Genomic DNA, 15,754 nt, shown 5'->3' with positions numbered 1-15,754 from the left:
ATTATCTGCAAAGTCCTTTTAATCACAAACTATTTACTACACAACATGACATGACTTGATAGCAAAATACAATATTTCTGTCTTCTAAAAATAAACCTTCAATGGAGCTGCTCTCAAATAAGATTAAACAAAATAGGTACTATGTTTATCTGCATTACAAATGGTATTCACAAGTAATGTTACATACAGATAACAAACTTGCTTTCTTCTGGTTACACACAAGCAACTTGTTATGAATTGGCAATAAATAATGACTGTAATGATTTGGGTAAAATCTTCTTAATGCCCTTAAAACTTAAATACCAGTATTAACTAAATTATTACATACCTATAACTCATAGGCGCTCCTGTCTTTGCGAGGATTAAATATAAAATTTAAAAATTGTTTGAGATGACCCCCGACTTGAAATGCTTCACAGAACAATGCCTTGTCATGATGTATTGTACTGTGAAGCATTTCGAGTCGGGGGTCATTTTAATTTTTTATATATTTTTTTTAAATCTTTAATCCTAACAAAGACATGAGGGCCTGTGCTGTAACTGCAGTATTTTTACCTTGTCTTCACTTGACTAAAAATCAGTTTAATTGATGTCAGACTCTGACTTTGCAAGTGAGACAGTTTTTTCAAAGATAGGAACTATCAAAGCTATCAAAAATACAAATTTAAGGTGCCTTTCAAATTTCATAGAACATTAAAACTTTAAAAGAGAATTCCCCAGAAAAAAAGTTTAAAATCTGTCATTAAAATATCCATCTTCAACAAAGTTTAATCTAATAACTGATGTGGATTTTTAAGGCAGATGGGATTTGAATCTTTTCACATTCATTGATCAATTGGTGAAGTTCAAGTTTGATGACTATGCTTTCACTAAAATGCTTTTCCACTTTGTATGTACATACATGTCAAAAGAAATGCATTGGTTGTATGATGGGTACCTGGTAGTGTAACCCCTAGGGCTGGGACGATTCACCGATGCACCAATACATCACAATACATTTAAGTTTGAAGCAGCTATCGTATTGTCGACTGGTGTATCGATACAAAACAATACACAACTTTTTTCAAAACAGTATTATCTTAAACATGTTAAAGTACTTATTTAGAGAAAAATACACATGTATGATAGAGTTACTTGTTTGTTTATTACAATAGTGTTATTGTTATACACAAATACCTTGAAATAAATCATTAAAAATCTTAATACTGTGTCATTGTTTCAAAGTGTATGTATCGCAATACATATCGTATCGTGACATAGTGTATCATCCCAGCCCTAGTAGTGAGTGAGTGAGTGAGTTTAGTTTTACGCCACACTCAGCAATATCCCAGCTGGCACTGGTCTGTGAATAATCGAGTCTGGACCAGACAATCCAGTGATCAACAGCATGAGCATCGATCTGCACCATTGGGAACTGATGACATGTGTCAACCAAGTCAGCGAAACTGACCACCCGATCCCTTTAGTCACCTCTTACGACAAGCATAGTCGCCTTTTATGGCAAGCACATGGGTTGCTGAAGACCTTTCTACCCCGGATCTTCACGGGTCCCAGCCCTAGTAGCCCCATAAACTTATCATAAAGTAAGTTAACTTTTCAGGCAACGATGATATCTCAACATCACTAAAAAGCGGTTTCACATAATATTCAAGGGAAGTATATATTATAACGAAAGATAAGAGTAGCTTCCATTAATTCTCAGTATAGTGAGAAACCTGGAAACATACTATCTCCTTAAGTTGACTTGAACATGTTGATATTTATAATAGTTATTCATTCTCTGACAAACAAACTTTTTCCAATAGCATACGCATACTTGAGGCATCTTAAATTATTGACAATTTGGTACATGTGAAACAATTTTAGCATTTCCATCACTCTGAAGCTCTTTTTCATTCATATTTCAACATTCTAAAAACAACAAATGGAAATAGATTTAGGTGAAATTTAATTACCAGAGCTTCTTATTTTAATAAAATAACAAGTACAAACAAAATCAACAAGTATTTTCAAGACATTAATGGCATTACACTGATATTTTTTCCATTTTGTAAATGATCTCTTGTCAAACCTGCAGGCTTGTGTCATGAAGGTAAAACAATGTAGAATATATCTGGCCCAAAATGATTTAAAGTACAAAACATTTCCAGCATAAATACTGATGTATGGATCAACAATGTGTATTGCAATTAACAGGTATTTAATAGTCCAGTAGTTGTACATATTTGGAACTTTCACAAATTTCTGCCAAATAGAGGAAAACAATTTTGTTACGAGGCATTCATTTCTCTTTATTTGGTCAAATGGGCCATACAAACATTGCATCTAGCGAAATGAAACTTCGCACAAATGTCAGGATGCACCTGTAAAGATGACACAAGGCAAATACAACCAGAAACCAGTTTATATGAGAACAGATTCATTCAAAAGCTCTCAGTTTGATATGAGATCAGGAGTAGTGGTACACTAAATCAGGTGCAAGCAGGGCTCCAGATAAGTTTTCAACATCAAGAGTACGTACTGCTTACTTTTTCAATACAGGAGTACTAGAAAACCTTACAAGTACATTTAGAGTACTGAATGGAATTTAATGGAGTATCAGTAATCTTGTGTTTCGTTTCATATATGCACCACAACATTGCCTCTTGTGTAAACAGGTCATTAAACAATAAAACAATAATTTTTCAGATAAAAACGTCTGTAAATGATTCTAAGACCGTACACCATTGCTGTGGTGCGTATCTGCTACGTTTTCTAAATTATTTCCTACCGTATCATGCATATTTTATATCCGTACATACGCCGATACGGCCCTTATCTGGAGCACTGCTGCAAGTGATTAGCCAAGGTGTCAAGCTTAAATTACACCTTTTTGTTGTATTAACAAATACATTCATTCAACAGGATCTGCAAAAACAGGCCGGCAACGAAAAAAGTAAAACTGCTCTTGCAACTTTCAATGATAACATTTGAAAATGATAACAACGCTCAAGATGAGTACTCTGAACAGGATTCGTAAATGTCAAATTCCCTCAAAAATACAGTTTTTGAGTACACTAACACTGGTAGAGTCAAACATTAACATATATCTGTGCACATGGATGGTATGATGTTGCCAAGAAACCATAGTCCTACTGGGTCTCAAATACACCCAACACTAACCACAGCAACGATGTGAAATGATTTCCATGTTTGATGTGAATAAATATCCCCAAATGATTGACTGGAACACAGGATATTTTGATCCACAGAGTGACAATTAACTACATGATTTATAACCCAGAGTGGCAACCTATGGCAACCCGTGGAAAGCCGTGTACCTACGATGCACAAGGACTGGATTGTTTGTTATCAGGACTTCTGATTTGGTCATCTTCAGTACATGCTTGGATACAGTTGACAAGTTTCACAAACACACGGCAGCAGCTGTTGTTGAACGGACTGCCTTGTGAGTGGTTCACAGTAACTTATCCTGCTCTCCTGAAGGGCAGCAAGAATGGACTCTCCTGGTTTACTTGCTGTTGTCCACGGCCCCGCTCCTCAAAGCGATCGTAGCGCTACGACAGTCGTAAGTCTATGTTAAAGTATGGCTGTTACTATCACCTTAGCGCTACGATCGCTTTGAGGAACGGGACCCTGGATGGCAGCAAGAATGGACTCTCCTGGTTTACTTGCTGCTGTCCAGGATGGCAGCAAGAATGGACTTTCCTGGTTAACTTCCTGCTATCCTGGATGGCAGTAAGAATGGACTCTTCTGGTTTGCCTTCTGTCTTAGTTCAGTCAGCAGCAGAATCGACTACAAATCCTAGCCAAGTTATTGGATCAGTCCGTTATAGTTATAGTTATATCTGTATTAGGAGAAACTGAAAGTTGTCAAGTTCATTTCCTGAAATAGAACTTCTCAGTATACCGGAGTTATTTTATCTAACCACTGGTACGCAAGCTAAGATTTGTCATTCATGTGTGTACGCATGTAAGATCACATTTATTGAGTATTTACAAAAATTGAAGCGTACTTGTACGCAATAGACTTAATATGAATTGAGTTTTCACATAAATATTTGCATAATTTACGCAGCTTATCTGTACCTCTGTCTCACATCACCTGAACCAACTCAACAAATTGTCCTACCAGTGCCAAGTAAGTACTTATGTGTTAAATCTGGACTAGTGTGTGCACTCAGTCTAATAGCGGGATACCACATCCACAAATACCCTGTGTTGTTATGACAAATAATGCATGACGAGGGGTGAATAATGTAATCATAATAAATAGGCAGCCAACAGCTAGATGGAAGTCGTTGAAGAAAGTAAATGCCCGCACTATCAAAGATTCTTATATGCTATTTGTAAATGCAATTTGGCCATGTATGTACATGACTATAAACGCAAGTAAACTCTAAACACTCAGTTCAGTGAGTATTGTATGCATTTGGTTGCCATTTGCCACTATAAATAACCACTTTGATGTGCCTGATGGTTTTGGTGCATGACGTGACATGACATGATCTAAACTTGTGAACTTCACATGACAATATGGTGCGTATTTACAAACAAACTTTCTCAACTGGGTCAACTACCAGAACACACAAACAAACCAGTTTGATTACTGTCAAAATGCTCCCCTTTGAAAATATAGTATTTCAAATATACTTCCAGTCAAACAAATGTCAACAAATAAATATACATACCTTATTCATATGTACCAAATTAACAAGTCTGTACCCACGAAATATCTCCAGCAATATTCTCACATTGTACGAAACAGCAATCTTCACAGCATAACTTAAGCTGTTCCTTTACCCTCCCCAAATCACACTTGCTGTTCTCTTCATCTCCCTACAGTTTGATATACTAAGTATACTATATATATTCCAATGATCTATACTCTGCTGTTCTCAAACTTTGGTGGTCCCCGTTCCCATTAGGCTTTCATCTTCATTGACTTTGAACCCACGACTCTTTCCCTGAGCTCTCCCTAGGGCGATGGAGCTAGCAATTTCATCAAAAGTCTTGTTCTTCGTCTCCGGGACAAAGAAGAAGATGAAGATAATGGCAGCAACCAGAATGACAACAAACAGCAGGTAGGTGTAGGCCTCAAGTCCATCCTACAACAAACATATGAATGTGGGTCATTATAATTGAACAAATAATTTCAGTACTAATGCCCATCCTCAAAACACTAGACGAGGTTGCATCCATGAGGTTGCATATATGGCGGGGGGGAAAAAATGAAATATAAGCAAAATAAATCTTGAATGACTTTTGTCATGGTGGTCAACTGACTGTAGTGTCCATTTAAAACAATCTCCTTAAAATAAGATCTTTCACTGCCTTAATCAATTTTCTGCATGAAGAACTGACTATCAAAACCCCATATCCAATCTACATGAAGGAAATTTGACACCTGATACCGATTATGTTTTGGGACACAGACTTTCCCAATGGCCAGAATATTCTTGGAATAATGACGTATTCCACATCTGCACGATTCCTGCTACCTACCCTGAGGAACGGAAATGTCCACATGAGGATGAAGTTGCAGATCCAGTTGCAGGCAACGGAGAGACTCATGGCGGCGTCACGAGATTCCTGTCTGAAGATCTCAGCAACAATGGTGAATGGGATGGGGCCTAGAACATTGCACAGTTATGGTGAGGGATTAAGGTTAAAACTGGATGATACTGACTGACTGAGTTTAGTTTTATGCCGCTTTTAGAAATTTTCCAGCAATATCACAGCAGGGGACACCATTGTGCCCATGTGGGAAAAACTGGATGATAACATCAGGGACTGAATACAAGACTGCTGGCTAATCCCAAACAGTTTCATTTATTCCACATTTGTCATAGACTGGTTAGACAGGTTCACCATGTAAGATAAAACACTTAAAAATTGGAAAATAATATTTTGAACTGCAAAATATCCAGCTTTGTAAATGTCAGTTTAAACTTCATTGTGCTGTACACCCTTTCATTATGATGTCAGCAATATACAACCTATTAAATAATAATAAAATACAGTACATTTTTATATCTTATTCAATATATTATCTTTGACAATGTGAATTTCTGTCAATAACTTACAAGGACTTTTTGATGTCATACAACTCCCAATACAGGGCAATTGGAGCTGTGTAGTGTGTACACAGAAGACATGATTGAAGTTGTTCAAGTACTAAGCAAACACAAAAACTAACCAAGACCAAGGGCGAATCCCACGATGTACAGATGCATGAGAACAATGCAGATCATAGCGAACGTTGCATGGCTGTCCTGAAAACAGAAATTAGATCTTGGAAATTCTGATCTACCTTTGCCAGTTGAGTGTCAAAAAAAGCTGATTAAGAGTTTGTATTTTAATGCTTGGATACAACACAATGTCTCACAAGAAATTGGACATGACTTAACCAGCCTCAGAAATTCTTCCAAAGACAACTAAGGATACGTCTAAGCCTCATTTCAGTAGTTCTCCTAGTTTGTGACTAGTCCTGCTTGAACAAGACAAAAGGTGTGAAATTTTCACATATTCCATCACGTTTACACAGTTCAAATTAGTAGAACAATTGAGGCATTGAGAACTGGTTCCACATTATAATCTTCTAGTCAATACCATCGTTTGAATTTTACATGACCACAGTTTATATATTTATTGTTTAACGCCACAGACAGCGATATTCCAGCTATATGGTGTCGATCCGGGAATAATTGAGTGTGTGTCAGAAAATCCAGTGATTGACATGGTGAGCATCAATCTACGCAACTGGAATACAATGCCGCACACAGCAATATTCCAGCTATATGGCGGCAGTCTGTAAATAATCGAGTCTGGACCAGACAATTCAGTGATCAACATCATGTACATCGATCTGCGCAATTGGGAACCGATGACATGTGTCAACCAAGTCAGCAAGGCTGACCACCCGATCCCGTTAGTCGCCTCTTACAACAAGCAAGGGTTGTTCAAGACCAAGCCTAACTGGATCTTCACGGGTCACTTGATTAAGGACAGTTTAATTGTTTTAGGCTACATATGGACAACACGACACGCTACAACACAACGCGACACGACATGACATGACATGACGCGACAAGATACGACACGACTTACCTTAAGTGAAGGATCGAACTGCAGCTGCAGGAAGACGGTCATGAGCACAAAGGACCCAGCCATGACACACATTGGCCACAGCAGCAACGGACGACGTCCTAACTTCTCCATCAAAGGAACCTGCAAGTCACAGATTGTTCAAGTTATCCACAACATGAATGCAATCAAACATTGTTATGGTATAAACAAATCATTTCCTTACACCTTCAACTGATCTAACAAACAAATATTACTTTTATTTCAGAAGACACACCACTTTTAACGTTTGAAGGGATATATTCTTTGATGAAAAATCTATGACTTGTTAGATATAAGATTTTTTGGTGTGCTATCTTCAGTTGTTAGAAAGTCATATTAAAGAGTGAGAGAGCGAGTTTAGTTTACATCGCTTTTAGCAATGTTCCAGCAATATCATGGCGGGTACACCAGAAATGGGCTTCACACATTGTACCTATGTGGGGAATCAAACCCGGGTCTTCAGCCTGACAAGCGAACGTTTTAACCTTCGGGCTATCCCACCACCCCTCATATTAAAGAAATGGACAAGTCATCCTAACTCCACCACTGAAGAAGTCTGTTCAGGTGTAGCAAGAAGTTTACTTACGGCGATGATGGTTGCAACAACGTTGACGAATCCAGTGCCGACAATGACGTAGGGGATATTTGTTGCCGAGACATTTGCTTGGGCAAAAATGAAGGCGGAGTAAGACATCACCTGCAGATTAAAAGACATGGAACTTAGTCACTACTAAAGCTAGATGCACAATGCCATTTGTTCAATATATGTGAATATTATCAGGGACAATTCACCTTTGTGTTTGTATGTTTTCTAATATTCACTAGCAGCATGCACCCCTCTCTCCTTGTCACAAGTCACTGTGGACAATTAACTTACAGCACTGATGCCAGACCTCCCCTCCCTCACTCACTGCCTGTCTCCTGCCAACCCCTCCCTCACTCACTCACTGCCTGACTCCTGTCTCCTCCCTCCCTAACCCTCCCTCCCTCACTCACTCACTCACTGCCTGTCCCCTCCCTCCCTCACTCACTGCCTGTCTCCTGCCTCCCTGCCTGCCCTCCCCTCACTCACTCACGTCACATCGTCCCTTCAGTCTCTCCTCAGGTACCCACCTATTTGTCTTACAGCATTGATGTCAGAAATCCAATCCCTCCTCCCCCTTACTCACTCACTCACTCACTCACCACATCTTTCCACCTTTCCATCTATCTGACTTACAGCATTGATGTCAGAAATCCAATCCCTCCTCCCCCTTACTCACTCACTCACTCACTCACCACATCTTTCCACCTTTCCATCTATCTGACTTACAGCATTGATGTCAGAAATCCAATCCCTCCTCCCCCTTACTCACTCACTCACTCACTCACCACATCTTTCCACCTTTCCATCTATTTGTCTTACAGCATTGATGTCAGAAATCCAATCCCTCCTCCCCCTTACTCACTCACCACATCTTTCCACCTTTCCATCTATTTGTCTTACAGCATTGATGTCAGAAATCCAATCCCTCCTCCCCCTTACTCACTCACCACATCTTTCCACCTTTCCATCTATCTGACTTACAGCATTGACGCGTCAGAAATCCAATCCTCCTCCCCTTACTCACTCACTCACTCACTCACCACATCTTTCCACCTTTCCATCTATCTGACTTACAGCATTGATATCAGAAATCCAATCCCTCCTCCCCCTTACTCACTCACTCACCACATCTTTCCACCTTTCCATCTATCTGACTTACAGCATTGATGTCAGAAATCCAATCCCTCCTCCCCCTCACTCACTCACTCTTTACCACATCTTTCCACCTTTCCATCTATCTGACTTACAGCATTGATGTCAGAAATCCAATCCCTCCTCCCCCTTACTCACTCACTCACTCACTCACCACATCTTTCCACCTTTCCATCTATTTTTCTTACAGCATTGATGTCAGAAATCCAATCCCTCCTCCCCCTTACTCACTCACTCACTCACCACATCTTTCCACCTTTCCATCTATCTGACTTACAGCATTGACGTCAGAAATCCAATCCCTCCTCCCCCTTACTCACTCACTCACTCACTCACCACATCTTTCCACCTTTCCATCTATTTTCTTACAGCATTGATGTCAGAAATCCAATCCCTCCTCCCCCTCACTCACTCACTCACTCACCACATCTTTCCACCTTTCCATCTATCTGACTTACAGCATTGACGTCAGAAATCCAATCCCTCCTCCCCCTTACTCACTCACTCACTCACTCACCACATCTTTCCACCTTTCCATCTATCTGACTTACAGCATTGATGCCTGACCACTGCTGGCTGACTTGTCCTACACAGGCTATCAGTGTTGGCATCCTGAGGTCGTGGGTGGTCAGGAGTTCCTTCAGGGTGAAGTTCTTAGCATTCCCAGACTTTTTCGCTTCCATCCTCATCTCATCGATCTCATCTTCTACATTATCATAGCCTCGCAGCTTCTGCATGGCTGTCGAAATTTGAAACAAACGTTTAATCAAATTTTCCATGTGATTTATGATATAATTGGCCAATATCAGAATACCTTATGGTGTAATTTATGAAACTTTGTTACCAAAAACATTCGTAAAACATTGCCCTGTGAAATCAGACTTAAATTCACATGCAACGTAACACACAACTTTGCAGATTCTGATACCTTTCAGTATGGACTTACAGTAACAAATGATCAAAATGCAAATTCAACTTATAAAGTTGAAAAATAACGCGATGAAACCCCCCACGCAAAATCGGAGTTCAAACGATTCACTAAATTCTCCCCAGCTGGGGTGAAAGTGGTTTCAACAGCTGTGTTGTGCTGTGCTGTGCTGCGCTGTGCTCATGGCGCATGCGAAGTGAAAATGTGTCAGCCTGTCTGCTAATGACAATATGCAATACACAACTTCGATCACTGACCACACGCAATTTGAACTAACACCTATCAGGCCATACACCATAAACAAAACGCATTGATTTATGACTCGTGCACCAGAGTTCTGTCTCTGTCACATTATGTAATTACACAGACAGGCAGGTGTGATACTTGTACACATGACATGGTATTGTGCAAAATGTTATACACAAAAATGTCTTCGTTAGGCTGGTTCATTTGATGTTTTAATTATGTCTATATTTTTTGGTTGCATGTGACCTTTAGGCCAGACCAATTTTATTTCTTGTTTTACAGATCCGCTGATCGTATTTTTTCAAGAATAAGAAAAAAATAAAAATTAATTTTCCCCACGCCAAAAATAAAATCCTCATGTTTTTATTGGCAAAGAAGTAAATTTACAAAAATGTAATTTTCTGAATAAAATTGATATTTTATACTTATCCTGACTCATGCTATTTTGCTTGTCTTCTTCTTCTTGCGAACACAGTGGAACACTTGTATCTCCCAATGGAAGCTCCCTTCAATGTAAAATCACTAATTAGTACTCACCAAGAGTTGTCTCCTTCCCAACCATTTGCGCGGGAACGAGGGCGCCACCTCCCGCCACATGCCTCACTCTCTCCTTATATAGCGAGCCCAACACTTGAATTTTCAGGGAAATCCAAAGTGTTATGTGGGGAGGATGGGAGGGCTTACCTCATGAGTCAGGATAAGTATAAAATATCAATTTTATTCAGAAAATTACATATTTTTCCTTATCCTGACTCATGCTATTTTGCTTGTAGAATCCTACGGATACGGAGGTGGGAATACAGAATACTTTGGATTTAGATAATTAGTGATTTGATAACTGTAATAACTGTAATAACCCCTATGGGAACTTCATAAAGGCACTGAATTGATAAATTCCTGCTGTTAAACTTATCAGCTGCCATATATGGGTTACTACAATATATAGATATTATGATAAACATAAATAAGTATTTACAACATGAATACTAGGCTTAAGACTAAGATAGACTTAAGCTTGATAATATAATAGCATAAACTTCATAGAGTTGTTAGCTAATGATACTGTTATGATATAACAGACATAGTACTGAGCTTAAGATTATGATTGGACTTAAGCTAAAATATATAATAGCATAAACTTCGTGGAGTTATTAGCTATATAGTACTGTTGTGAAATAAGCAGTAAAAATCTCGTAAGATTGACTTATCTTCTCCGAGGGACTGTCAACTGCTGTGCGAGGACCATGGGACCGAAATGGTGAATACCTGAGACGTCCTCGGTGGTGATATCTCTCAGATAGTGGTTTGCAAATACACCATATCGGATCTCCAGAAGCAGCCCTCCATGACGATATTCAAAGAGCAATTGCCATGTAGAGCAAGTGTTGAAGCTAGCTCTCTAATTTCATGTGGATTAGATGCTCTTGGAGGGTCGAGTCCTGCAGCCTTGTAGGCGCGTAGTATGACAGTTCTGATCCATATCGAGATACTTGTAACGTGAGACTTCAGTCTGTGTAGCTGTCGATAGAGGGATGAATAATCGCTTGAGTTTTTGTCACCGGTTTGGATCGCCAGTGATATATTTTCAGTGCTCTGACTGGGCATAATGATAGATCCAGTGTATCATGAGGTCCGAGAATTGATGAGAGAGCTGGGACGGAATAATCTGTCTGGTTGACCTGGCAACTGGTTCTTGGCGATGAAATCCCAGCCGTAGTCCCATATGCACGATGTTATGATTGTCATCAAAGCGTGTTCTCTCGTAATCTAGTGCGTGAATCTCTGACATCCTGGCTGCTGTTGCTAGGGATAACAGGAACAAAGTTTTCTGTGTCAAAAATTCGAATGATGTTGATTTCAGTGGTTCATATGCCTCACTTGTGAGGTGTTGGAGCACTATATTTAGATCCCATGCTGGAGCGCGAAATCTCTGTTTCTGATCTTCCAATCAGAATGCACGTAGTAAGGCCAGTAACTCTGGGGTCTTCGTCAACTTGACACCCGTTCTCATAGTTATGACAGAGCTTAAAGCTGCGAGATATGTTGAGCCTTTTAGACGTTTAGTCTCTCGTAGGTAACATAAGTAGTCAGCCACTTGTGGATGTGTAGCATATCTAGCTGTAAATCCTTTCTTTGCAGCATAATTTTCAAAACTGTGCCACTTGTCATCGCATGCCATGCGAGTGGAGTTGCGTAAGGCAAAGCGTGACTGCTTTTCGCCTGGCTGAATAACCTCTCTTGTTTAGACACTTTAATACAGTCCATACGTGAAGTTGGAATGCTTCTGGCTTTCCGCATTTGTTTGGTGTGAGGTGTATTAGTAGATTCGAGCGCTTTGGAAGTTGTAGTATTGGTTGTCCGATTTCTTGAATAAGAGTTGGAAACCACGCTCGCTGGCCAGTAGGGCGACCAAAATCATTTGGAGGTCTCGAAGTTTGCTTGATTTTCTGTAACACCTGTGGGATTAACGCTGGTGGCGAGGCAACGACGCGTTGAGTCCTTCCCACGATATGCTTAGTGCGTCCGCTGCCCATGCTAGTGGGTCTGGGACTGGTGATACAAATGTTGTCAGCTGATTGTTGAAGCGAAAGTGGCAAATAGGTCTATTAGTGGAGCTCCTATTTTCTTGATAATTTGTGCGAATATCTCTGTATGGAGCATCCATTCTGTCGGCGATGGTAGGTGTGGCCGAGAGAGAGCGTCTGCTATTACATTCTTTGCTCCTGGAATGTGACATGCTCTGACATGTATGTTGAGATTGTCGATTAGATCGAACAATTGAAAACATAGAGTCAATAGGTTCGGGGACCTGGTTGAGCCTTGTTTGTTCACATAAAACGCCACTGTTGAATTGTCTGTGTGAATCATCAATTGGGCATTCTTTAGTAAGTTGCTCCAATGATGTATGGCGTTTACTACTGCTTGCATTTCTAGCAAGTTTATGTGTAGTTTGCTCTCTTGTTGGCTCCATAACCCTGATGCCGCCCCTTTTGGCGAGGTGTGCTCCCCAACCTTGGAGCGGTACGCGCCTACATAGAGATGTGTTTTCAATTCCGCTCTATTAAAAGATTCCATCGCAAACATTCGATCTCTTGGTCCACCATAGTAGGTGAGGTTTGACGTGATTCGCAAACTGAATGGTTGAGGGTCGCCGAGATGAGAGTTGATGAGGACCTGTAACGGACGTAGCTGTAGTCTGCCTCTGACTGTCATGTCTTGAGCTGACGTGAGTAGACCCAACAGGCTCTGCCATTGTCGTAGTGGTAGCGGAGAGAGTAAGGCTTGAGGGATTGTCTGTTGATCTTGATCCATCGGTCCTCCTCGCACGACGATACGATTCTGCTACCGGAGAAATCGAATGCCTAGAAATTGCAGATCTTGCTTAGGTTCTAGGTCCGACTTGAGTAGATTTACTAACCATCCTAGCTGTGTTAGTAGCTTGATGATGAAGTTTAACTGTACTCTGAGACGCTGTGGATCTGGATCCACTTGTATCCCGTCGTCGAGATAGAACGCACTGCATAGTCCTTGACGATGTAGGTAAGAGACGATAGGTTTCGTCACTCTTGTGAATAACCAGGGGGCCGATGAGATTCCGAAAGGTAGTACTTTCCATTGGTAATGCAGCCCGTCTAGTGCAAACCGAAGGTATTTCCTGGAGTCAGGATGTATTGGGATGTGTAAATATGCGTCTTGCAGATCTTTTCTGGCCATGTAGTCTCTGGGACGAATTAAGTGTCAGTGAGTTGTGGTAGGTGTATCATGCAAACGCTGGCGGTTTTATGATAGTCTCTGCTGAACGCGCTCATATTGTAGATGAGATCTAAACTTTTCCTTGGAATTTTTCTTGGGCACTAGGAAAACTGGGGAGTAGAAGCCTGGTTCGATGTTTACTTGGTCCAGTACTTCTATGGCCTGCTTGGTTAGGAGCGTTGATACCGCTTCTCTTAACTTGGGTAGTTGTAGAGCCTGGAACTCGAACCTCGGAGGGATGACTGTCAGCGGGGCGGGCCTGTAGTTGTATTCGAGCATCCGTGCTGTAGGATGTTGGAGACATATGGATCCTCTAGGAATCCCCAGTTTTCCCAGTGCAGTTGAAGGCGTCCACCCACTTGTGATGGTTGTACTGAAATGGCTGGGGGTGGAAGACTCCAGTCGTTCCGAACCTGTCCTATATCGTTTATAGTTGCGGGAGCCTCTGGATGACCTGCCTCTTCCAGATCCTCCCCTGTAATTGCCGTATGGGCGACAAAAAGACTCTTTTGCTCCTCCTACACTTGCCATCTTCCTTTCCCCTGCTTTCTGTAGACCGGAGAACTTCGATTTGCCTGAGTACCTCTGCGAAGTTTGTCTGATGACGCTTGCTAGCATATCCATAGACTTTATCATGAGTACCTCTCTTGAGTCTTTAGAGACTTCTTTAGAGACTCTGTCTATGCTTCCATCGAAGATTGACGGTGATGACCACGGGGCTGTGTAAAGTGATGCGGTGAAGTTATCACCCCAATTACAGGAGGCTTAGGAGACCTTGATGACGCAGCCATAGTTATAGCTGCGATAGTGCTGTCAAGTGATCCGCTAGGAACTGCTGGTCCTTCTTCTGCATGAGGAGGGGGCGAGTAATTCATCCTGTCGCCCTCAGATGTAGAGTCTCTGAACTTCGTGAGGAGAGTTTCGCTTGACTGTTCTTGACCTGTTCAGACCAAAGAACATCCTCCTTGCCATGGTTTCCATCTGGACTAGCTTGCGGTCATCTATTCTGTAAGTCTTGGACTTGGCATCGCTGATCATCTTATAGTTATCATCGATATCTTGTGCCTTGTAAAAGAGTCCATGTTGTGACCTGCAAACTTCTTAGCTTGAAATGCGCACATGTGGTGTCTGTGATTTCGTGGCTTTACTAAAGGCTGTATCCAGATTAGCTGGCACCGCTGCTATCGGGTCAATCGGAGGTAAGGTGATTGTGTCAGCATCATCTTCCTTCATAAGATATGTGTGGGCTGAGTTCTCGCTTCTTAGACGGGAGGATAGTTCCAGACTATTCACCATCCAATATCTTATTTCTGCGTCGGAAAATACGATACCATCTCCATCTTCAGACATCGGGTCACAGATAATGTGTTGATGCTCCTCCGATAGTGACTGCGTGGATCGACGAGGTGATCGATGAGGGGATCGATATGGAGATCGGCGAGCAGAATAACGTGGTGAACGGACTGACGAGTGGCGTCTATAAGGTGACCTACACGGAGACTTCCTTGGCGAACGCTGGTAGCTTCGCGAAGCTCTCGGTGAATCCCTTGATGATCTTCTAGATGAGGATGACTTGGAGCCACTTAACCTTTGTCAAGGCCTTCGTGAAGGTTGAGAGTCTGAGTCGGAGTCATGGGATGAGAGGATCTTGCTTCGCGAACGTCCTCTCTCATCAAGGTCCGAGGTAGGTGATATAGTCGTCCTCCGTGAAGCCTTCCGTGAATGCTGAGGATCAGGGTCCTTCGTGGAGGTGGGCTGGGTCGCCCTTCGCGGAGGCTTGGAGGCGGGCTGGGTCGCCCTTCGTGGAGGCGTGTAAGCGGGCTGGGTCACCCTACGCGGAGCGTAGTACAACTAGGGCATATTAAATGTGGGTCAGCAGCAGAAAAACGTAATTTACAAATAGTGCAGATTTTCATCAACGCAATCTACTGAACAAACACGGAGTCCCGTGAATAAAACAG

The 15,754-nt window shown here is 41.4% G+C and overlaps 1 protein-coding gene and 1 long non-coding RNA gene across 4 annotated transcripts in view; one reads left to right on the top strand and one right to left on the bottom strand.

The window, feature by feature from the left end:
• Positions 1-741: 741 nt before the first annotated feature.
• On the top strand, positions 742-15,165 carry LOC124257142. The gene is made up of 3 exons (XR_006893189.1): positions 742-843; positions 13,080-13,081; positions 15,154-15,165. It is a non-coding gene; the product is annotated as an uncharacterized LOC124257142 (long non-coding RNA).
• Positions 3,675-15,754, bottom strand: part of LOC124257139 (solute carrier family 2, facilitated glucose transporter member 1-like) — an 84,105-nt gene continuing 72,025 nt past the window's right edge. For all 3 annotated transcript variants that reach the window (XM_046691128.1, XM_046691129.1, XM_046691130.1), the window contains exons 7-12: positions 9,418-9,605; positions 7,715-7,825; positions 7,111-7,230; positions 6,200-6,275; positions 5,506-5,633; positions 3,675-5,108 (exon numbers count right to left, since the gene is read on the bottom strand). In XM_046691128.1, coding sequence (XP_046547084.1) covers positions 4,899-5,108; positions 5,506-5,633; positions 6,200-6,275; positions 7,111-7,230; positions 7,715-7,825; positions 9,418-9,605 — 833 coding nt within the window. In that variant the 3' untranslated portion in view covers positions 3,675-4,898. The remainder of the gene's footprint in view (positions 5,109-5,505; positions 5,634-6,199; positions 6,276-7,110; positions 7,231-7,714; positions 7,826-9,417; positions 9,606-15,754) is intronic.

Source organism: Haliotis rubra, unplaced genomic scaffold (genome assembly GCF_003918875.1).
Source record: "Haliotis rubra isolate DU_JTF1 unplaced genomic scaffold, ASM391887v1 Scf65, whole genome shotgun sequence".
Lineage (NCBI taxonomy): Eukaryota > Metazoa > Mollusca > Gastropoda > Lepetellida > Haliotidae > Haliotis > Haliotis rubra.
Note: the sequence above shows the minus strand (reverse complement) of the source record. Positions and strands in the feature narration are given on the sequence as shown.